Source organism: Dendropsophus ebraccatus, chromosome 2, assembly GCF_027789765.1.
Source record: "Dendropsophus ebraccatus isolate aDenEbr1 chromosome 2, aDenEbr1.pat, whole genome shotgun sequence".
In the NCBI taxonomy this organism is placed as follows: Eukaryota; Metazoa; Chordata; class Amphibia; order Anura; family Hylidae; genus Dendropsophus; species Dendropsophus ebraccatus.
In genome coordinates, this window is record NC_091455.1 from 106,426,728 (window position 1) to 106,451,503 (window position 24,776).

The 24,776-nt window shown below is 39.3% G+C and overlaps 1 protein-coding gene across 1 annotated transcript in view; it reads right to left on the reverse strand.

Annotated features, from left to right (window-relative positions):
• Positions 1-24,776, reverse strand: part of LOC138783435 (cadherin-6-like) — a 265,406-nt gene that overhangs the window by 157,004 nt on the left and 83,626 nt on the right. The window contains exon 2 of the mRNA XM_069958138.1: positions 7,688-8,062. Within this exon, the coding sequence (XP_069814239.1) occupies positions 7,688-7,921 (234 nt within the window). The 5' untranslated portion in view covers positions 7,922-8,062. The remainder of the gene's footprint in view (positions 1-7,687; positions 8,063-24,776) is intronic.

Sequence of the window (24,776 nt, forward strand, 5' to 3'; positions counted from 1 at the left end):
TATTCTCTGGGCGCGTGACAGACACGGGCGGGGAAGTACTCATTTGGGCTGCTCCCTGCCCATATCTAGTCACCGCACTCTGCCTATGAGCGCACTCGGAGGGAATAATTGAAAGGCAGAGAGGTCCATTACTGGCCTCTCTGCCTGTCAATCATCCTGTGGTGACTAGATACGGGCAGGGAGCAGCCCAGATGAGTACTTCCCCACCCGTGTCTGTCACGCGCCCAGAGAATAAAACATTTTCTCCGGTATAAAACTCCTGCTGCAGCCGCGTTCGGTACTCGCCGTGGCTGCTGCAGGAGCTTTATACAGCGCTCCTGGGAACCAGATCAGCCCAATTGGGCTGATTGCTTCCCCTTAAGCACTGAATAAACTTAATGGAACAAAAAGCCTGATTCATAACTGAGGGCAACAGGAATATTTTTTGTTTGTTTTTTAGATGATTTTTAGTCAAAGAACAAGTGAGTTAACTTTTACCATTTACTACTTAAAATATCTGTTAGAGCAATGTGTTAATATATAGTTTGGCGAGAGATGACCAGGGTTTAAACTGCCCCCATAATATATTTTTTTCACAAGTCTGCAATGCCACCACTATGACATTAAAGGGTTTGTCCAACATAAAATACTAATCTGCAATGCTGCCGGGGCTGCGGGGGACATAACAGTGCTGTATGCTTAACTGTCCTGCTCTGCCATAGCTGCCTCCCACCGTCCGCCACTTTATGCCGCTGTCATCTATCTCACAACAGGTACAGGTAAGTATATTGCACTGTTATGTCCCCTGCAGCCCCTTATGTCCCCTGCAGCCCCATGTTGAATCCCCCCAATAAGGTGTATCAGTCCAAGTGCCTAGGGCAACACAAGCTAAAAAAAAAAAACCTATATGGCTGTACCCATTAGGTTTGGATATGGATGTTCCTGGGAAGGTGCGAAATTTATTTACATGCAGAAAATGAATGTAATACATATGGAACCTCGCTAGTTATTTAGGGGGGCAGGAAGTATTATAATTTCACGCTTGCTTACTTTTTCATTTCAGTAATGGAGAAGCTATCCTTAAAATATATAGGGATAATCCACTGTGAGTTTAGGTTTTCATCATTTTTCATTCCAAATTCAGACTCAGCAGAGAACCTAAAAAACCTCCGCTTAATATTTAACATGGAGAAATAAGCGGTCTCGAAACAACTGTAAATATATTATTCATCAGTTGGGAGATAAAATTTAATGGGACTGATAAATTTCCTTTATGGTTCTTTTTGTTTTTAAGGAGTGATGCACATACATTTCTCACCTAGATGGAAGCAAGCAGTTCTTCTGTCACAAGGGGACTTTCAACATATGGTTCATGTGAACCTAGGCAGATGCAACCAATTCCCAACATAAAACTCAACTCTATCACTTATTCTACTAGGAAATTAGAAATTGGCAGTGTTTTAACAAGCGCTTAAAGGCATACAATCAAATAAATGAAATGATGCAATATTAATGTAAAATGAACAGTATTTTAGGCTATACTAATGGTGGTCATAATACAGCTGTTTTTGGGTAGCTATTAATAAATGTCAGTATAGTTGTCGGTAAAAACAATTTACTGAGAGTAAATCTTTACTGAGAGTAAAGCAATCATTCGGAGTTATAGAGTTACTTTAAATGTATAGTTTCTATGTTTATAGTAGACAAGGCCTGAGAAGGTACAGGAGGCCACATAGCCTGGAAAATGTAAGGTGGCTATGGAAGGCCACTACAAGCACATTAGCTACAGGGTTCTTGCCTGGAATGTTGAAGCTCCGAATGGCATCACCGAGGGTTGGTGGTTGGCACTGTAGAGGGCATGATTAAGAGCAGAAGAAGCAAGTCAGTGACTGAGAAGACAGTGGCCCATTTTGTTGTACATTAACATAAATCTCTCATTGAAAAACAGACTTGGGAGAATTACAGCATTACTGTATAAACTTTCAAGGTTTCTAAAGTCCTTAGTGGACTGATGAGAAATTTTCTAAATTTGTGGGTATTTTTACCTTTTACAGGTTCATTTACATATTTTAGTGTTTTGAAAAAGCAGTTATTGTAAAAATGTTAACGGAAGTCTTGTACATTTATATATATATATATATCAATTCACATACAGAATTCTGATGTTTTTTATACAGCCGAGAGGTACTAGTATCAGCCATAGGTGTGAGGTGCAGCACTCTTTTTCTTCCCTGAACCGTATCTTGTACATTTATGTATACACTTTTTTGGTAGCATTTTTGTCCTATTTAAAGGGGTATTTTAAAGGAAAAAAAAATGTCCTAGAGGAAGTGGTGTTTTCTTTCCTGTTTGACACAGTGCTTTCTGCTGCCACATCTGTCCATATAAGCACTGTCTAGAGCAGGAGAGGTTTACTATGGGCATGTTCTACTGCTCTCGATAGTTCCTGTCATGGACATAGGGGGCATCAGAGAGCATTGTGTCTGACTGGAACTCAAACTCAATTATTTGCAGGACATACAGTAGCTTCTAGAAGCCTTGATTTTTTTCAGTAATTTACAAATCTGTATGCATTTCTGGCACCTGTTAATCTGAAAAAAAAAAAAAAAATAATAATAATAATAATTCCCCTTTAAGTCAAGAAATAAGACATTAAAGCATAGAGTATAAATAGTCCTTTTACAACAACTGAGTATACCTTTACTTCTAAGCTCACTAAAAAAGCAGCTGAAAAGCATACAAATATATGCTTTTGTATACAAAATGTCATGCATAAACATGGCCAAGGTTTCCAGTTCCAAAAAAAAGAGATACAAAAGTTATAGGAAACTAAGTTCACACTGATGCTGTTTATTCACATGCTACTTTGCAGTGTATTATCATATGTGGCTATGTTCAATCAACATGATTTTTTCTGGATGTCATTGCCGTCATTGATTTTTTAAAGCGTCAGACAGTATACAACACATAATTAAACAATAAACCAAAAATAGCAACACAACAGAGGCATACATAATCCAATTCCCCACAGGGAAATACAGCAATCAAATAAGTCAAACAAACTTATCCATCACAAACATGAATCACTCTTTCATCTTCTGCCTTTTAAATATACATAGTCCATTTAAACATCATACTATGTACCAGTGTGGAACCTCCAACCCACCACCACCACCGAAAACAAGGAGCACCCAAACTACTATTACATATCTACTACTACTCTCAAATAATTACCTAGGGCAACCCATAACCTAATCATTCTAGAGACTAAAATCTCTTCCACCCCCCAAAACTCAAACGGGAATCCAAGATGCATTTCACACAAGGGCGAGGAGCAGCACCCATTATTAGGGATGGTCCGAACCGAGTTCGGTTCGGGTTTGTACGAACCCGAACCCTCAGTAATGATACCCGCTGTCTGCCCGCTCCGTGGAGCAGGCGGATCCAGCGGGAGGACTAATGGAAAACTGGGATACAGCCACAGCCATAGGCTGTGTCCCAGTTTTCCAGGCGTTACTCCCGCTGGATCCGCCCGCTCCACAGAGCGGGCAGACAGCGGGAATCTGCTGCCGAGCGTTCGTGTAGATTCGGACCATCCCTACCCATAATCTAATTGTATATGATAGTTTAACTCCATCTGATTGAGAAAGAGTCCACTGATTCACCACCAGTTGAAATAAAACATTGCTTGACACAACTTCCACTAACAGTAATAGTTAATAGATGTCCAGGTTTTACAACAGGCTCAAGCTCCCATTATGTCTGCATGTTACTTCCACCTCAACCTGTGAATTGGAAGATATGGGTTTCACAATGAGTGCAGGTTCCTATAAAATCAGACATATTGTAAAAGTTGAAGTTTAATTGAAAGCTTTTTTCTCTTCTTGGCTTTGGAAGTTTAAGTTTTGGCTTACAAACTACTCAAAGTGTGAACATGGCTAAAAGTTAGCCTGTTTTCACCTTTATTTTAATGTCGAAAGAATATGCCGACTGTAAACATTTCCATCTGAATTCTATAATTAAAACATATTGGTAAAAATGATAAAAAGACAGATCGATTGCAAGCAAATGTACAGATGGTGAGAAAAATAAACAGCTCTGCATTCTTTATGACACCTAGCTTAATACACAGATGCACAGCAGAATTGGAAAGTACATCACATGCTTTCAATTGACACTAAGAAACTTGCTGTACTGATAAAGAAAGTGTCCTGTTTTTTCTGTACTGTTACCTGAAAACGCAGTTACAATCTACATAACAACATTTTATATTAAAATATGAGAAATTCAAGTGTCACTTTCAAAATCAAAATCAACAGTAGATGTGATATTAAGAAAGCTTGCAATTTACATTTATTTATTTATCTTATCATGCTTTATAACAAAGCCGTACTTACCAGAAATCCAGGTCCAGTCCCCTGAAGGCAGATTTTTAATCTTGTGCTGGTTGAACATCAAGCCCCGATCAGTACTGAGTGCCATGGCTCAATGCATCAATCAATTAATCAATCAATCAATCAATCAATCAATCAATCACATGACTACCTTCTTTGTGAGCACACAAATGACCTAGAAAACACTGGACTTCCAGTGTTTAGACTCTTTGAGAAAAAAAAAAGAGAGCCTAAACACAGGAAGCGCTGTGTTTAATGGATAACTAAATTATAACTAAGTGGGTGGCCTTCACTTTGGTGCCAAAATGCGGCTGTTTATGCAAATGACTTTCCTAATCTGCATTAAATGGAGGCGATTGGGTGCCAAAATGATGGTCGCAAAATGACCTAAAAAAGAAATTGTGTGAACATAGCCTAACCTTATATATATACTTTACTGGCATGGAGGGGACTTAAATGTGTGAGGCACTGCTTCAGTGCCAGCATCATCATTAAAGGTACTCATGTCGGATTTCAAAAATAAGGTTTTTGTATTAAGGCAAAAATGTTGTTCAATGACCTAATTGGGGTCTAAAAGCCGATCACCAGAATGGAAGAAAATAATCTCCACAATGAAAGAAGTGGATATTGTTTCTGCAAATGTTAGCAATATTTTGTACCAAAATAAGTCCACAAATACAGCAAATAACAAAATTAGCAAGCAATTGTAAAAACAGTGAAACCAGCATTGAGGTACAGGAGGTGCACAGAAAGTTGGCGACATATGGGTATGACACTATAATCCAGTTTTCTTGATCTTATGGGTTCAGGATAAACCCAGTACAGCTCAGTATCATTCCTAAAATAATTACATCATAGAATTATATACTATTAATATATCAATAAGTACAAATACCAATAAAAAGGGTGATTAAAATGATAGATAAAAGATATATATGGGCAGTACATTATCCTTACAGTACAAGCACATATATATATATATATATATATATATATATATATATATATATATATGGATAAAGCCGTGGACTAATGTGATCATTGGAAAAGTTCAGCTGGTATAGTGCTTATACCGTCTATACATGTTAACATTATTTGGATTATTGTAAGGTTATGTTAACACAATCTCAAAATTACAGCCTTTTTGTTGGACGGCCTTCATTCAATGCCAAAACACAGCTGCAACTAATAATCATTATCACTATCAGCGGCCGGCATTATCAAACAACGCCAGTTTTTTTGCCACTGAAATGACAGCCATCCAAAAAATGGCTGCAAAATGATCATTGTGTGACCATAGCCTAAAAAGTAACCATATCTGTGACTATACTACTGAATTAATACCTTGTACACTGCACTGTTTTAAAAACTGTCTGCGATTAAATAAACAATGTTTTCTGAGTTTCAGTAATTGCAGTATTTATTTTGGTATAAAATGATTAAGGTTTTTGTGTGTTTGTTTGTTTTTTCACTTAAAGGAGAAGTCCAAGCAAACTATTTTTTAACAAGTGCTGGGGAGGAGGAGGTTAAAAGTAACAACATACTCTAACCTCCCCCGCTCCAGCGCTGGTGGCCGTGTACAGAAGATCCTGTCCCGGGGTCCGCGGCCACTTCCTGGTCTGAGCAGGGACCCGGGTTGTGACTAGAGATGAGCAAACCGGTTCGGCCGGTATGGGATCTGGGTCGGATTTTCCCAAAAGTCCGAGTCTGGTCGGATTCGGATTTTTGGAAGTCCGCTCCGATTTTTTTTTTCTTGCTTTCTAAAATGACAGCCGCCATTTTAGAAAGCAGGAAGTGTTCCGGGCGGGAAAAGCACTTTCCCATGATGCCCGGAACACTTCCAACCAGCAGGGATGTTGCACTAGCCCACCCCCTGTGTGACGTCGGTATTGCTGCTCACTAATGCTGCTCCTGTCCTGGCCTCAAATGACTATTGCTGGACCTCCACTGGCCTCCAATGACTGTTGCTGCTCCTGTCCTGGCTTCAAATGACTATTGCTGGACCTCCACTGGCCTCCAATGACTACTGCTGATCCTGCCTGGCCTCCATGTTGGCTACTGCTGCTCCTGCCTGGCCTCCATGTTGGCTACTGCTGCTCCTGTACTGGCTTCAAATGACTATTTCTGGACCTCCACTGGCCTCCAATGACTACTGCTGCTCCTTCACTGCATTTGTGACCTTTTTCCTGCATAGACCCAGTAATGGTGTATTTCCTGCATAGACCCTGTAATGGTGAATAAAAAAAAAGTCTAAAAAAGTCTAAAAAAAAAAAATGACTTTGAGATATTGAAAAGATAATGATGTTACTGACATGTAGAGCCCTAAATTCAACCAAATACACTACCCCGTATCATATAGATGCTTTAAACTATGAAATCCGAAGAAATCTGAAATTCGGTCGAACCGAACTTTACGAAAAAATCCGGAAGTCTGTCGGAACAAACTTTTGAAAAGTTCGCTCATCTCTAGTTGTGACATGTGTAGTCCGCTCTGCTTATCAGCGCCTGTAGCGGGGTCCTGCCTCGACCTGCTGACAGGCCTTTTTGACCAGACTTTTCTTTTTATATGTAATTGCATTTGGATAATAAACACATATTTTTAGTAATCTCTGGATTGTTGTACAGTGGAGTTGATTATAAAATGTTATCAATATCTCTGTGGCGCAAATGTTCCTTTATTCTGGTATACATTTGCCCAATTATGACAACCTATATTTTTCACACAATGGATTGTATTCTGTCCTAATTTTGGTGTGAAAGGAGCCAAATACGCATGTGAAGTCTGTTAAATGAAAACTTGATGTAGCAGATGTCACTCCTTATATTTTACTAATAATTATACTCCCTATCTTTCTATCTAAGCTATGAAAGCAAACTCAAACCCCATTGAAATGTGTTTCCTGACTGACAGTAATTATTCAAGGTCACCCGAAACAGCCTATATTTAAACTGGAGAGAGTGGAGAATATTTTATCATATTATAGGAAGTGTAAAATAGCCGAGTGTTTCTCTTTTTTCAGTAATATCTGTTACCTATGTTTTAGTCCCATAAAAGTGCCGTTCAACACATGTAGCATGAATCCTGCCAAAAATGTCAGAAAAGAGAATGATTAGCTGCAAACATTGTTATAATTGGTAGGAGAGTAGTTGTTGATTTGCAGGCCATGGATCTAACGTGGCAGCTCTTCTTTTCTAACACAATCCACTCCTTTAGCAGACGCTGGCTTTATAGCACAGGTAGTAAATTGCTTACTGGTCTCTACTGTAAAACATACTTATCCAACATCTAGATCTGATACTAGAAGATACAATACCTTTCCAACATATTGGTTATCTGGTCCTGTATATTCCTCAAGAAGAAAAAACTGATTCCACATCCAGCTTCTTTTAGAGCGACTTCTCTCCATGTCATTTCCTTGGTTGGGTTCTGGGTCCTCTGCTGTTGGTTCTGCACTAGGAGAAGTCCTTTCTGCAATGAGAAATGTGCAGCTTCTCTGGGGCTGACTAGCCCAAAAAACAAAAAATACCAGACATCCCAAAGTCCTCATATTGCGGAAACAAAGATGTGAGCAGAAGGCATACACAATTGGAGTTTCTTTTTAATTCCCAGACCAGGTTATTTCTTCTATTGTATTCAGCATCAATCTTGTTGCTGTCCCATTTCTAGGTCTCTGACTCTCAGCGGATATCTGTAAGAAAATCCAACAGAAATTATAATTTGACATTACTGGACCTACAGCTGTACAGTTAAACAAACAATAAAAACGACTAAAATGTGCCTTGCTGCTTGTGTTCCCTCTGTGATAATTCCGATGATAAAATGAGACTATGTATGTTAAAAATTCATGGAAAACATCAGTTCACTATGAAAATATGTCTATTTTATACTGATTTACACTTCTATATCCTTTTGCCTATGAGGGAGCAAGATAAAAATGTCTATCAACCTGAGCCACACTGCAATATGTAACACAACGGCAAGGAAATTGCGTTCTCTATAGAGATACAAAAGGTTAAAAAGTATGCCCGAGTGTACATTACATTATACAGGGAAGGAGGGATGTGGGAAATATTGCAAATATACAGCAGGACGCATTGTACTATATCTGAATAATTTCCTAATACGACCTGTGCTAACATTCATTGTGATGCAAGACACTACAGTTCACCCTACTGTGAAAACAAGAATTTGTTAAACAAGTTGACTATAACATAGTATTAAAATACATTCATTCAATTACACTGAAAGAAGAGATAAATGGCGTAACCTTCTTGAGTGGATTTAGAATCAGTCTGGCATATAAGTCTCAGGGAGAGACTTTGAAGACTGCTTTAGTTGTTAGGAGATGTGTTAATGGTGGCTATACACCTTAGGAGAATGTTTGTCAAACTCACAATTTTGGCACAACTGGCTAATGTACGTTTGTCAGCTGATCCCATCTTATGTAGACTTAAAGGGGAACTAACATCTCCTGTGCACACATTAAACAACAATCAGGTTCACATAGCTCAGTGCAAATCCTTTAGCATGTTATCTTTTAATCATGCTGTCCATTATGTTATTTCTGATACAAGTTCCTTTTCCTGTCTAGTCAGTGTCACAGAGGCATGGCTGTCCCTCAAGTTCAAGACTCTTTGAATACACTATAATATCCTGTTGGCCTTTGGGTCCTTCTACAATAGCTGGTTAGCTCAGTGAATAAGCACTTGTAGGAATGCTCATTCCCGACAGTCGCCCTATGTAAGTATGGGTACACAGGGGATTTGCGGGCGATAATAATATTCATGGATGGTCGTGATGTTCTTGCAGCCCAGCTGCTCGATGAATAAAAAGGTCTAAATACTCTGTAAACAAGAGATCAACACTTGTCACATGTAAAAAGGCCATAATAAGCAGCTGACTGACAATGCATGTTGTCCTGTAGTTGACAATTTACAAAAACACCCATCTCCTTCTATCAGCGACCCTCCCATTTCTGTTCACCCCAGCATATAGGATGATTGCAGTTACCTACTGCAAACCTACTGGTTTCTTAGTCAAAAATTGTGCTGTGCACAATATTTAAGCATTGCAAAAAATTCTTAGGATGTTTGCAATTTTTTATAAATTCACAAGCACGGAAACAAACAAATGTCTAAAAAAAAATAAATAAATCTGCCCCAATGTGTCCAAATCAGCTCCTAGCTACACAGTTCTATTGGGAGCAGTGTCAAATGCTTTTGCAAAGTCCAACAACTGTATGGGGGAATTTCCTAAACATTTAGGTATGGTTGTACTCCTCAAATTGTCAAAAAAATAATATGGAATTCATTGCCCAAAAATGTGCAACTTTTGTAAAAAGTTATGCTATTAACATATACTTACATTCACAACCTACATTTATAGATTCTTGTCATTTATTAAATGTAACTTTTTCTGTTTGCCACAAATTCACATCAGCTATGATCACACTTACCGAAAAGTATTAATACAAAGAACAGACAATTATACTGAATGGTGCATGCAGTCACGTGTTACACTTATAATACTACTACAAGCTACAAGACCAGGACAAGACACACAAAACCTTTCATATATCTGTCTAGGCCCCCAGAAAGTAGAAAAACACTTTTATTCTCTGTCTTCAGAGAAGGATTTACAGTATTCTGCCCCTCCGGGACTTGGGAACTAGAAAATAAAAGCATTTTGTCTGCCCAAACAGACATGAAGGGTGCCATGCTGTTTAACAGTGATAGAATACTTGATAGATTCCCTTTAACTGGTAAAACACCAGTTGATTTGAAAAATAGATTTCTCTGGAGTACCCCTTTAAAGGTCCCCATACATCTTACACTTTTCATGGTGTGTTTAGCCATTGCTTAACGCACATGTACCCTTTGTTTTTGTAAAGATAAGTCACAGCCAAAGTGGTCTAGCAGTGGCTTATCACTCCTTTCCCCATAGAGAACACAGGAATGCTCAGCCGTTCTGAACATTCCAGTGTATGGTTATACACCTTCTACAACTGTTTGCCAAATGATTGTTAGACCAACAGTCATGGTTGAGAAGTGAGGAGGGGTTGAGGAGGAAATGAATACAGTAAAGTACAAAAAAATCGCTTTGTGTCCACAGAACCTAACATAACAAGCAAGAAGACAGCTTTTAATGAGTTCCATAAAATATTAATTTTCACTTGTGTTTCTTATATGGGTCAACATATTGCAAATCACAGTATACAAATTGTAATTACTTCCCTACCTCAAGGCTCACAATCTAAATTCTCTCTCAGGCAAAAAAAACTGCAGTAAGTTTTACAGAAATCCAATAAACCTAACAGGAAGCCTTAAGGCTTAAGTGTGATTATTAGCTGAACAGGTTGATATTGGCCTGTGTTATAGGCCTAGTAATCTGCCAATGAATGAGCAAATTCTTGATCTTCGGCAGATCACATTGTTTTAACAGGGTAAAAAATTCTTATTTGTCGGCTGCACATTGCCCTGTATACTTGGGGAAGCATGGCCAACAAATGATGAAAGTAAATGACCGCATGAAAAATCCTGCATGTCCTCGCCTGCATGATAGATGAGCCATGTAATAGGCTTTTCAAATGAATACAGATCTACTTGATTGCACTGGACAACAGTCTGTCAGTGTAATATCCCCATTAACAAAAAACACAGAAACCAAAGACAGAATCACAGTGCAACAACGTCCTACCTTCTATTACTATTGGACACTGGGGTTTTAGCTGGCTTACATGTAGACATATTTTTGGTATGTTACAACAACATCTTTTTTCCTCTCTCTTCTTTTACTGTCTCTTCACCTTGAGGAATCTTACTATCACAGAATACCAAACAATCAAAGGTCTGCCCCAACAAAAATATCCTAGAGGTGCAAACCTAAATGAACTTTAATTTAAAGCGTAACTGTCATGTTTTTTTTTATTGCAGAAATCAGTAGTATAAGCGATTTTAAGAAACTCTGTAATAGGTTTTATCAGCCAAAAAAGCCTCCTTCTGTACTCAAGAAGCAATCTCCCAGCCTCCCCCCCGACTTCTTATCTGTGCATTATCAGGCAAACACGTCTTCATTACAGAGAAGCCAGTGAAGATGGGTTCTGCTCTCTCCATTGTAAGCCTATGAAGGGGGAGGGGCTGGGGGAAATGAGGGAGCAGGAAGAGGTGACATGAAGGTCAGCTGTTTGTAGACTCTCTGGGCACCTAAACCGCAGGATTCTGGGGTCAGAAAGGTCAGTGCTTATCTATGAACTTACTGAGAGAAGATTGCAGGGTGTTGTGCTGTCCAGGACTGCTCCGTGCTCAGTCACTCCTAACAGCCCCTCCCCTCTCCATAGCCACATAATGGAGACAGAAATCCTGCTTTATCTGATGTGAGGGGGGAGGCTGGGAGATTGCTTTTTCACTACAGAAGGAAACTCTTTTAGTACATAAAACCTATTACAGAGTTTCTTAAAATCGCTTGTACTGTTGATATTTAATGTTTTCAGAAAAATGACCCTGAAATGACAGTTACACTTTAACCTCTTAAGGACATAGGACGTACCGGTACGTCCTATGTCCTCACTTGCACTTCAAAGCGGGGCCGCGCGGCGGCCCCGCTTTGAAGTGCCGCGATCCCGGGTGCCGCGTGTAGCCCGGGACCGCTGCTATTAGCGGGCACGGTCTGATCGCCGTGCCCGCTAATTAGCTAATCGGAGGCAGCTGTCAAAGTTGACAGCTGCCTCCGATTACCGGAGGCAACGTTTCCCTGGTGTCTAGTGGGGGAGATCGCTCCTCCGGGACCTTGTCCCGGAGGAGCGATCTCCGTTACTGATGCCGGCCGGGGACGCGTCCAAGATGGCGCCGTCCTCGGCTCGGCACTCGTTCGTTTTCGGCTGCAGCAGCCGAAAGCAAACGAGTGCCGATCTCATGGATCTCTGCAGCATATCTATGCTGCAGAGATCTCAATGAGAGATCCAAGTGTATATACTAGAAGTCCCCCAGGGGGGCTTCTAGTATATGTGTAAAAAAAAAAAAAAAAGTGTTGTTAATAGTAAAAAGCCCCCTCCCCTAATAAAAGTCTGAATCACCCCCCTTTTCCCAGGTTTTAAATAAAAGTAAACAAATAAATAAATAAATAAACATGTTTGCTATCGCCGCGTGCGTAATCGCCCGAACTATTAATTAATCACATTCCTGATCTCGTACGGTAAACGGCGTCAGCGCAAAAAAAATCCCAAAGTGCAAAATTGCGCATTTTTGGTCGCATCAAATCCAGAAAAAATTTAATAAAAAGCGATCAAAAAGACGTATATGGGCAATCAAGGTACCGATAGAAAGATCAAATCATGGCGCAAAAAATGACACCTCGCACAGCCCCATAGACCAAAGGATAAAAGCGCTATAAGCCTGGGAATGGAGCGATTTTAAGAAACGTATATTGGTTAACAACGGTTTGAATTTTTTACAGGCCATCAGATACAATATAAGTTATACATGTTATATATCGTTTTAATCGTAACGACTTGAGGAACATGCATAACAAGTCAGTTTTACCCCAGGGTGAATGGCGTAAAAACACATTTCCCCCAAATAAAAGAAATGCGTTTTTTTTTTCAATTTCACCACACTTTGAATTTTTTTCTGGTTTCGCAGTGTACTTTATGCAAAAATTCAGCCTGTAATTGCAAAGAACAATTAGTGACGCAAAAAATAAGGGGTCATGTGGGTTTCTAGGTGGAAAAATGCAAGTGCTATGACCTTTTAAACACAAGGAGGAAAAACCGAAAACGTAAAAACGAAAATGGGCCATGTCCTTAAAGGGTTAAAGTGTCACTGTCGTGAATTTTTTTTTTTTTGCAGGAATCAATAGTCCAGGCAATTTTAAGAAACTTTGTTATGGGTTTATTAGCCGAAAAATGAATTTTTATCATGAAAAAGCAGTTTGAAGCTCTCCCCCGTCTTCATCGTTCTCCTATGGAGAAAAGGAAAAGAGAAACCAAAACACGACAACAAAGAGTTAATTAAAAGCTACAACACAGGCTCTCTTCTCTGACAGTAACCACTGAGCTATCTGACCTCTGAATAGCCTCTGAATAGCTCCCCCACTGAGGAATCCTTTGTTCTCTGTTTTCTGCTGTTGACATTTCTGCTCCGTCTCTTTTCCCCCCTCCCCTCTTCATAGAACAAACAGGATGCGTCCGATTTAGGTCTCCTGATTCTGTGGAGTGGTTGACAGAAAGGAGAGAAGGGTGGGGGTGGGGGGGGGGGTCTGGGAAAAGGCTTTTTAAATGCAGATAATGGCATATTTGCCTGATAAACCCAATTACAAAGTTTCCTAAAATCGCCTGGACTATTGATTTCTGCAAAAAAAAAGAAGAAAATTCATGACAATGACTCTTTAAGAATGTTTTAACAGCCACACCAAAAGTATGTGAAACTAACCATATTCTGATATTCTGACCCCTATAACATGTTATTTTTTTGTGTACAGAACTGCTTGGGGCTCATTTTTCTCTTATTTTTTTTGTACACATTTCAACCCCCCCCCTCCGGCCTTTTATAAGCAATTATTAGACTGCTAAAAGCAGGTCATTTCAGCGGGGATGATTGACAGGCAGAGAGGCCACTAATGGGTCTGACAGGCAGATTCCCAGATGACTAGTTGCCGTCCCTTTTCCAGCCTCACGCCCTGGAATGAAGTAAAACTACCACTGCGGACGTGGCTGGTAGCCTCAGAGAACTGCACAGTAGATCTATACTGTGCAGCTGGAAACCATATCAGCACAGTCGTGCTTACTGGCTCCCTTTAAATGAAGTAAGAGAAAAGGGGGGGGGGTGACAGTATGAATTGAAAACATCTAATGACAGTTAATCCGATTTTTTTCCTATAGCTATGTGATGCAACTATCTGGCACTGATGCGTTGGCCTCAAGAATAGGGAAAGTAATATCTTGTACGGTCAACTGTTTAATATTAGGGCAAGCATAAAACAAGTCTTCAAGGGAAGACATGTTCTTTGAGGACAATGGTGTCAAGGCCTGAAAAAGAGCTCCATTTGTACTAACTACACTAACATCAATCTGGAAATAATTGTATAAAATACTGTAATGGTATGAACTTCCTCATAAAAACGTGGTTGTGCATAGACTATTGGACTTGTCTTTTACTCAAGCCATTAATAAAGTATGTTGCTATAGTGCCATAGTTACCAATAGAGAGCTGACAAGTAAAACTAAACAAAACTGATTCTACACTGAGGTTATCATTATTAAAAGGGAAAAAAAATGAGACAGTCGCTTGATGCCTAATGAAATGGGGTCTCAGCATTTGAGTTACACTAATAATTATGTTGTCTATTCAAACCTGTCACCCAGCTGGTGGGTCATTCTAAATCTGTCAGAAATCGCGAGACCTGAAATGTACAATTGTCTGGCGCTGCAAGATTCTTTCCCTTCCCCTCTGTTTCTACTGCATCCTTGCTCTTTGCCTCTCTCTCTCTGCCCTATTATAACCACCATGACATTAATACATGCTGCTCTATTCTCCTAGGTACAATTACGGGAAAAAGAAGACAGTATGATCTGCATGCACTAGAAAATCAAACCATATACTTCATAATATAGTGTCACAGAGAAATTATATATATATATATATATATATATATATATATATATATATATATATAGTTAAATAGACCATTGTTAAATTGTGCCGCAACCATGTGTGGGCATTTGTATGATGTATTCTCTCAGCATTAAAACAACCTTGCAATTTACTGCTGGCAAAGGTAAAGAGTGTCAAGTGTCTGCCCAAGCGATTGGAAAATGAGACAGTACACAGGGGTTACTGTATCCACAGGAACAGCAGAATGTCCTATTAGAAGCTACCAATTAATGACTATGACAGAAGCAACTGCAATAGTGGTTGTATTTCCAGCACAGAAACATGTAGTTAAGCAGTTCCCCAGAAAACATCTGCCTTTTATTTCATTAGATGTGACTAATCAGCTCCTGCTTTCTGCCAAGCTTTATAATTAGTTACTTACATTATCGTTACTGCCGTTTAATGTCCACTTAGAAAATATCCGAAATATTACCGCTCGCAAAAAGGGGTTTCTTTCTTAAGGTCTAATTGACTGCTAGATAAATAAATAAGACAGTAACAACACCTTCCTGAATAAATTGACACAAAGACATTGTTACTGCAGAAAGCGCTATGATTTCTGTGACATTTATTACTAGTTGCCGAGCACTTGACATATAGTTACCTTGTAAGCTCAAAGGTAGGAAATGACAGAAAAGGGTTCTACCTTGTTTTACCATTTCACCATGTGTTGTCTGGTAAACTTATTTAAGCTACAAGGATACAGCACAATTCTAATTAAGGAGGACGATGAGAAATGGAATGCTCTCTCTGCTGCACACTGAGGTGTGCATACTGAACGCCACACTCTCTTCTCTCTTTCCAACTGTAAAGTTATTGGGCAATAATTATATATAAAACATTTCAGGAATGCTGGCATAATTATAAATTCAAGCGCTTTATAGGTTAATAAATCACGTTAATTTACTCGGCCCATTCACTTGCAGGTCCTGTTAACACACTGCTAAATATACAATAGCAAAGGGATGAAAATCAATATTAATATCTGGGCAATGAAAATGAATAAGTGCACTCCTGTTCGTCAGAAACCCATGCAGATTTCAGATCCATCTAAAGTAGGTCATGGAAAAGTATAAATTCTGTCATAAGTCCCTGGGTTTATTGGGATGCCCAATTATTAAGGGGGTTTTAACACTTCACATTGAGTTACTTTAACTTCTATTTCCTACCTCAAACATTGGCACTTCTCCTGAGACATCTGTCACTTTATGAGGCCACGGACAATTCAAGAGCTTCATTTAATGGGGACCTCTTACATTGTTGCTGTCCTGCTGACTGGATCCGAACAAGGATGTTCATCACCTCAAGCCATGGCTTACATTTTATCTTCCTTACCCTTAGAAATTATTACTGGGTCTAAAGAGCCATGATCTCTGGTCACTTTTAGTAAGGAGACAATACTGAATGAATAGCATTCGCATAAAACTCCTGTTTTAGTCAAACTGAAAACATACATAGATTATATATCAAATCATTCAAATTTCATGTTGTACCAATAGACTTTACTCATGGGCTCTCTATGTGAGCCTCTGTAATCTATTTCCTAGTGATTGTAACTCCTTTGTCCTTCTGTATCATCTTCAATAATTCATTTTGTTTCGTTTTTTTCTTCTATTCCCATCCCTGCCCCTTTTATTCTCATTGCTGTATTCTTTTAAGCCTCAAGGCTTTTTTTCCCCTCTCTCTTCTTGGGCACTTTTTCCTTTAGGGTGTTATAGATTTCTTGCTGGGACATGAAGCAACATCTTGGTAGTGATTGGCCACAAGACATATACAACTGTTAGTATTATTCCTCTAGGAGAAGTAGTTGCAGATGATTTGTCATCCCATTCCTTTATACCGTATGCATTGATGTTCAGTACAGTCTTTTGTATGTAGGAAATCATTAATAATGTGACAATAGCTTGGCAATGCCAATATCCCATTTTTCTATGTCACATACTGTATTAGTTAATATAGAAAAATATAGGAACATACGGGCAAATTAAAGCTGGTGTACTTGCCGCCTTTCCCTTGCCTGGTCTCTTAGCACAGCCGGCCAATCCTGCACCTGGATAAAGCATTGGACAGAAGTCTTCCTCTGCTCTGGAGCAGGTGTAGATTTTTGCCTGGTTTAGGTCTGTTTCCAGGAGCTAAATCTTGATAAATTAGGCACAGGAGGAGGCAAGAATCTGCGTACACCAGGGTGCAGCTTTCGTGAATCTCCCCCATAGTGATCCCACAGAAAAGCTGTACATATCTGTGAACCATCTAACATTCATGAGCAATTACTTTTCTACAAGTATGTTATGATTATGTTGTCCATGACTGATTTCATTTGGGACTGCTTGTTCAGAATGTTTGTTTCTCAGCAAAACATTACATTTTATAAAATCTTGGCCCTGCATGGACTCATTTAGTGACAGCAATTAAAATCATTGTCAACATGAGTCAGTCGACACAGAAAATTGGGTAAATGGGTCATGTTAGAAGGCAACTGTTTGCCGTGATTGTCTGCTTTCTGGGAACCTCTTTTCACGTGATAGCTATAGTGTGCCGCATTTTATTAGTGGTGGCTGCAGAAGTTGGAGGCAGCCCTGAGGATGCCTAGAAAACATGGCTACAACCATACACTGTATCCATGTTTTCCAGGACTCCCAACTTTTGCAGCCACCACTAATCGAATGCCGCACACACTGGTTTGGACAGACTTGAGTTGCGCTCAATTGGATTTCACCAATGGATTTCAGTCACATTCACTTTTATCGGGCTATTTTTGAAATAGACATTAATATTAAAAGTTTTTTTTACACATTTAACACCAAATCCATAGGTAATAGGTGTCATTTCCACATGATCCTGGTTCGAAAGGAGTGTGGCAGTCAAGCATGTGCACTGCTGCTCTATTCATGTTTATGGGACTGACAGAGATAGCTTAATAAATAGCTACCAGTCCCAAAAGCCTTGAATGGCATTGTGCAGGTTTGACCCCAACTACACTGAAGTGTGGACATACAGTACTCTAGGACCACGATTGTCATAAATGTTGGGACCCCCATTAATCAGACATTTATCCCCTATTTAGAAATACTGTTGATTGTTTTCAGGAGTTAGAGGGCACATTTTGCCATGCATTTTACAATATTGTTCTTTGTGGTAAGGTGGCATTGAATGAGCAGGATATCACTAATTATGTTAATCAGGTTTCATTAGAGACATCTTTAAAGGGGTTATCCAGTGCTACAAAAACATGGCCACTTTCTTTCAGAGACAACACAACTCTTGTCTCCAGTTCAGGTGCGGTTTGCAATTAAGCTCCATACACTTCAATGGAACTGAACAGCAAAACCCTGCCCAAGCTGGAGACAAGAGTGGGGCTGTCTCTGGAAGAAAGCGGCCATGTTTTTGTAGCGCTAGATAACCCCTTTAAACACCATAGCCTTACATTGTTATGTGCATATCCACATACAATAGGTGCACTGGCTACTAAAGCAATCACCATAAGCTTTTATTTCCTATTCTCTGTTGCTCATTTGTCAGTTTAGCTGTATATACTGGTACACAATGAGGAAAATCATCTCTTAATGACAGCTTTATTGTACTGCTTACACCCTAGATAAGGTAGGATAACAACACTATACACTATGCACAGATATGGCACTTTCTTGTCTACCCTGTCTCTGAGATAGGCTGTTCCCTACCAATTCTATACAAGAAATTATTTTTAATTGCTGTATGTGCGTACATCCTCCAATCACTAGCAAAGAACTGATCACTAAAAGTGATGTCAATACCAACTTTACACAATCACACATTAAGTACACTTGGGTACTGTTCTATCCTCTTTATATCACACACGATTTATTTGAGCATCATCCAGCAATGCAAACCCTTCTAACATATAAAGATGGAAAAAGCACCATAGTACACAGACTGCTGAGCCTTCTGTGCTTGAATAAACAAATACAATTACGTACAACCTCTATGTTCCTTTCATATCATATATAGTATGATTATACAAATCATCTTGTAAAAATATATTTTTGTATGAAACGGCTCATTTCTTTGTGGGATACTTGAAGGCTTGGAGTGTTGAGATTGCATTGTGTCATGCTGGTTTTTAATGTTTCTGTACCAGAAACTGACTTTTATGTTCAAAAGAAAAATACTAATGTGAAGATGGATGACACAGTACCCTTGTAAAAGAGTGGGATTTTATTTAAACTACTACAGAAGAAGAATCACAGTGTAATGGAGGATGCACTCCAAAGACAACTTGACTATGGGAATATTTGAGAAATATCTTAATATGGATATGTTAATATTAGGAACTTACTTGCAATATTTTAATATTGTTGCCTGAGTTTTGAAATGTAGTGAACTTCTTGGTGAGTTTTTACTACGATTGGATTTTCTTTGCCCCCAGTGAAGCAGCATACCTGAAAGAAACCCTCCACACAGGCATATTGTAGTATTTAGGCAGCTCTCCTCATGTTTGCAACTTCAGAAAGCTATATGTTATACACAAAACAGGACTAGACATGCAGATTTACCCCTCAATAGAACATTTGACTACAGTTTCAGTTGAAAACCCATAAAAATTATTTTGATGTAATGCATAAATGTTACAATATAAGTGATTAGGCTTTGGAGGCCTAACTAAAAATCTTGATGTGTCAAGCAAATTGGGAGTCCATATTTGGAACCAGCAAGTTCAATTTAGTATATATTACGTTTTTTCTCAGCAGCAAATCATTTTTGTGTGCTCCATGTCCGTTCACTGGCACCAGGTCTTATAAACAGCTCCCACCAGTCAAATAGCGTCTGTAGTGGACTCCCGCCTTATTCAGTGATTGGCTAGGGAGAGCTGTCTATAAGGCCTGGTGCCAGTGAACAGACATGGGGCTTCCCACCTCTCAACAGGCTTCAATCCCCTTTAACCTTTTGCATGTGAAAGATCTGACAGGAGAAAGCCCCCTGTCACCATTGGCACACAGTAATAGAAACTGCATGGTCGCCTAGGGCATGGCTGTGAGTCTAACAAATGTTCACAGGGCTGCCATGGTTGTACTAAGCATTAGGCTGTGCTAGAGGCATAATCTAATACAGTGTATTGCCTGTCAGTTTAGTACTGATAGGCAATGATAATGCTTAATGCTTTTGTAATCACCCCCTCCCCCTCTAAAAAAAACTATAGCTCATAGTGCAAAAAAAGTGGTCATCATGCAGCTTTGTTAATGGGGAAAAAAAAGTTATGGTTCTTGAAATGCGGACACAAAAAAAAAATAATCTTTATAAAAGTACTTAAAAAGAAAAACAATGACATATAAAAAAAATGAAAGAAAAAAAACAATGAAAAAACAAACAAACAAATATTAATTGATATGTATCAAAAAATGGTTTTTATAAAAACTACAACTTGTCTTTTTTCTTATTTGTGGCCTTTTAAAGCCACATATAAGAAAAATAAAAGAGTTATGACTGATGGAATTTTCTTTATCCGTTTTCAAAGCTAAAATTAGTTAAAAACAGACGTAATGCATCGGAGTTAGGCACCAACAAAATTTATTCAAATAGGATGTACCACCAGGTACGTCCTCTTTAACCTGACTGAGATAAAATGGCGCCATCATGGGGAAGCCCGTGCCACGATACGTTTTTCAAACCGGTTACCGGCCGGTGCTCAAGCACTGGAGGTAGGCCAGCCCGCCCCCAATGGGAAGGAATTCCCTCCCCTCTATGACGCGGCTCTGTTAGAGTCTGTTAGAGTCAAATGAGCGTCATAGAGGGAAGGGAATTCCCTCCCACTGGGGGCAGGCTGGCCAACCTCCAGTGCTTGAGCATTGGCCGGTAACCGTGGAAAGAACGGAGCCGTACAGGGGAACCGGGCTGCGGTTCGAAAAACGGACCACGGCACCAACTTCCCCGTCACGTCGCCGTTCTATCCCTGTCGCAGGTTAAAGAGGATGTACCTGTTTGTACATCCTCTTTAAGACACATATTTAAAATCCACAATAGAAAAAGTGAAAATTTGGGGAGAGTTTTCCCAATTTTGATGTGGCTGTTAAATGGTTAAACAATAGGTCTTGTTCTGATGGCAGATTTACTTTAAGATCTGTATGATGACCAACCCACCAACATCATCTATCATACTCAAAACCTGTGATAGAACATTCGAATATATTCTAGTACATTCCAAAGCATTTACAGCAGGCTACTGACGGAATATGAAAGGAAAAAAAGTCATTTTATTTTTAAAGTTGAAGAAGGAAATGGATAAAACAATTAATTATATAAACAGAGAACACTAAAAATAATAGAAATTGAAAAATCAACCTTTCTGACAGTTTTATGTATACGTACTTTGCATTAAAAGCTACTTAATTTGTAAAATGATTAGAAATGTTATTTATTCTAGTCGGTTGGTGCTTTCAAATGAATAACAAGGAGGATTACTTGCTCCAGAAGTCTAATCCTGTACTGTTATAGCCTTGATCAGACTAATCAACATTTCAATTCTTTTACAACACAGGAAATCAATTTAAAAATATTGCTACGTTCTCTCTGTATACCCTTATTAAAAACCCCACTGTTTTCAGCCCTGCACTATTTCTGGCTGTAATTTTAATGATGCTAATTGCAATCTTCCAGACTTTCATATAGTGGAGAAATGTAATGTGAGTTCAAAAGCCTGCTCAGAAGTATTAGCTGGGTGGTCGTATTTCGGAGAAGGTTGTCAAAGGTGATTTGCCAGCACTGTCAGTCTGTGCTGAGTAAAGGGCTATTTATTGGTGATGAATCACTTCTAAGGAGAAGAAAGTAGGGTCATGTAGGATCAATGTTAATGCTAAAGCAGAGTTAAGAGCAAAAAAGGAGTGCTGTGGTTATATCTTTTAGTTAACTTACATTTCAACAACAGCTTTTAACTGAATAAAGTATAAATCAGAGAAGTCCCGCATTACCTCTTCAATAATGAGACCTCGAGTCTGATAGCCGGGGGAGGAATATTTGACACCTTTTCTTTACACATTCATATGTGGGAAAACTTCCAAAACGGAAATCATCTGTGATATTTAAGTTATCTTACTTGTGGGCTGTGGATATCTGGGATTGACCTTCAGTTCTATCAGTGGAATATATTTATGCTAAAACTATTCTTTCAAGCCAGCGCATGATGGCTTCTTGAATAATACCTGGAAAATGTGTTGGTAAAACAAAGCCAGTATATTTGTATTTTATATTGTTAATCAATTAATCATGAAATAACTCTAACCCTTCAGACCCTAAAGATTAAAAGTTTTTTAATGTTAATGTTATAAATGCATTTCACCTTCAATAATTCCATTGTCAGGGTTTTACAAAATACATAATCGCCGTCTTGAGTCTGGACAATATCTGTACAGTCATTTTTCAAAGGTTTAAAGGTAAACAACAAGTAAAAAAAGCTAGCAATATATTAGACTGAAACATCTATGAAGTTGTTATATTGGCCCCACTATTTACCTAAGCCTTATACCACACTCTCTTTGCTATACTGTATGTTACAGCAGTATATTTGGTGGACCTGTCATATTGTGAAGACCCTCTGGGACAACCTATTCACCCTCAAGCACTCATTGCACTGTTAAATTTCTTGAAATTAGACATACCCCGACATAAATTCATACAGGATTGCACTATGGATTTTAGTTTACAAATAGCTACTGATTTTCTTTCTTTAAGACATTTTTTTTTTACACATGGTGTCTTTTTAAACGACTGAGGTTGAAACGAGCAGCGGCCTATCAATGCTGCTGGAGAGGGCTGTAAGCTAGGCAGCAATGCCACTTCAAAATATAAAAATCACCGGCGTATGGGGACCACTTAGGACTAACTAATACTTAACTTTTAATAATTCATTAAAAATTGTAGCAAAAAGGTCCACACTAACAACAAAAAGACATACACTAATGTGCTCTATATACAGTGAGGTAACCTACAGGGCCAATGTAGACATAGGGGAGATATCCCACGTTCCTAAAGGGATGCTAATACTTAGGGACTAATGGCCCGGTGTCAAAACACCTAGGATACAATTAAAGAGTCAGGGAGAAAAGGAGAGGAGAGTAGTGGTGCGCCCTGCTCTCTGCCCTAATAACCTCTTGCCCTGCCTTTTGGGGAACCCACCTCCTTAACAGGGTGGCCCCAACCACGGTGACAGTCCCTTCCTTATTGCACGTGCCCAGTAGGAAACAAGAAGCACAGAAGACAGAAAAGAGTGAAAAAACGGTGTATACTCAAAACCACCTTAAAAACAACCAGCAAGAAATATCATATTATATACACAGTACCTATTATATATAAGCTGTGCTTGTTCCTACACAGCGCCTATATCAAAAGCTGTGTTCGTTCCGACGCGTTTCAGCCATCCCAATTGTGGATGGATTCATCAGGGAACACATATAGCACTCCAAAAGGATGTGCTTAAACCAATTCCTGCTGTGAGGGATATCCTTTCATCATAACAAATACATGGACCTCTTAGGAATGGTACAACACAATATAGTGGTAAATGATTCGTACTCAATATGGTGACAGCAATTAAGGAGATAACAAAGGAGAACAAAAGAATAACCCCAAATAAATAAACGGATGAATATAGCAAATAGTTGTACTTAGCTATACAGATGGACTGAAGTTGTGCTGCCTGCGAAGGTCCATGTTCACCCCACGATGAGAGGGTGACACTGAATCAGAGGCAGGCCAGGCTTATATACCAGTGATAGTGGTATTACTTCCGGGTAAAGGCTAGTGTGTTGGTGCGGTCATGTGACCTAGATGTGGTCACATGACTAGGTTGATGCGGTCACGTGACCCATATATACCAGTGATAGTGGTATTACTTCCGGGTAAAGGCTAGTGTGTTGGTGCGGTCATGTGACCTAGATGTGGTCACATGACTAGGTTGATGCGGTCACGTGACCCAGATGCGGTCACGTGACTCCGCTACAGTCCTGACTAAATGTTAAATAGCCTCTGCTTGTATAGAGGGCGCACAAGCGCCACTTACCAGCCTACAGAAGCTTCCATAGGACGCCGAAAGTGTCAGAGATGCCACTGATGATGTGTATGAGGATATTTACCAATGCAAATACCTCATAGTATATATAAGGGCAAAGGCAAGTTATGTTAATAGCCCACAACTTACAGAAAAAAAAAAAAAAAAAAAAAAAAAATATATATAAAAAGAAAAATATATAGTAACTAAAGTATAACTAGTAATTCATGATGAATGAAATATAATGAGAAAACAGTCATAGCCCAACATACACCATTCACCCACATATAGAATAATGTGATGGGTAGCGAGAACATATGGTATAAATACAATTATATGGGGTTACATTCCTGGGCTGATAAAGCCACTAAAGATACATAATATGATGTCAATAACCAAAAAACAGTCACCAAGAGCACACAATAAGGGCATTTTTAACCAATGAATGATGAAAACACAAGTGCTTCATTGAGGCCCCTTGGACTCACAGTCCCAAGTCTGTAAATCCACTGGGCCTCCTTTTGGAGAAGGCGTTTATCCAGATCACCCCCCCTGGGTGAGGGTCGTAGTACCTCAATCACCTGGAACTTGACCGTCCATGGGTCAACTCGGTGGACCAATCGCATGTGTTTAGCAAGAGGTTTATCTCGACTGTGGGAGATGTCTCCCATATGTTCTAGTATACGTCTGCGTAGTTCCCGCTTCGTTTTGCCGACATACTGAAGGGGGCAAGGGCAGCT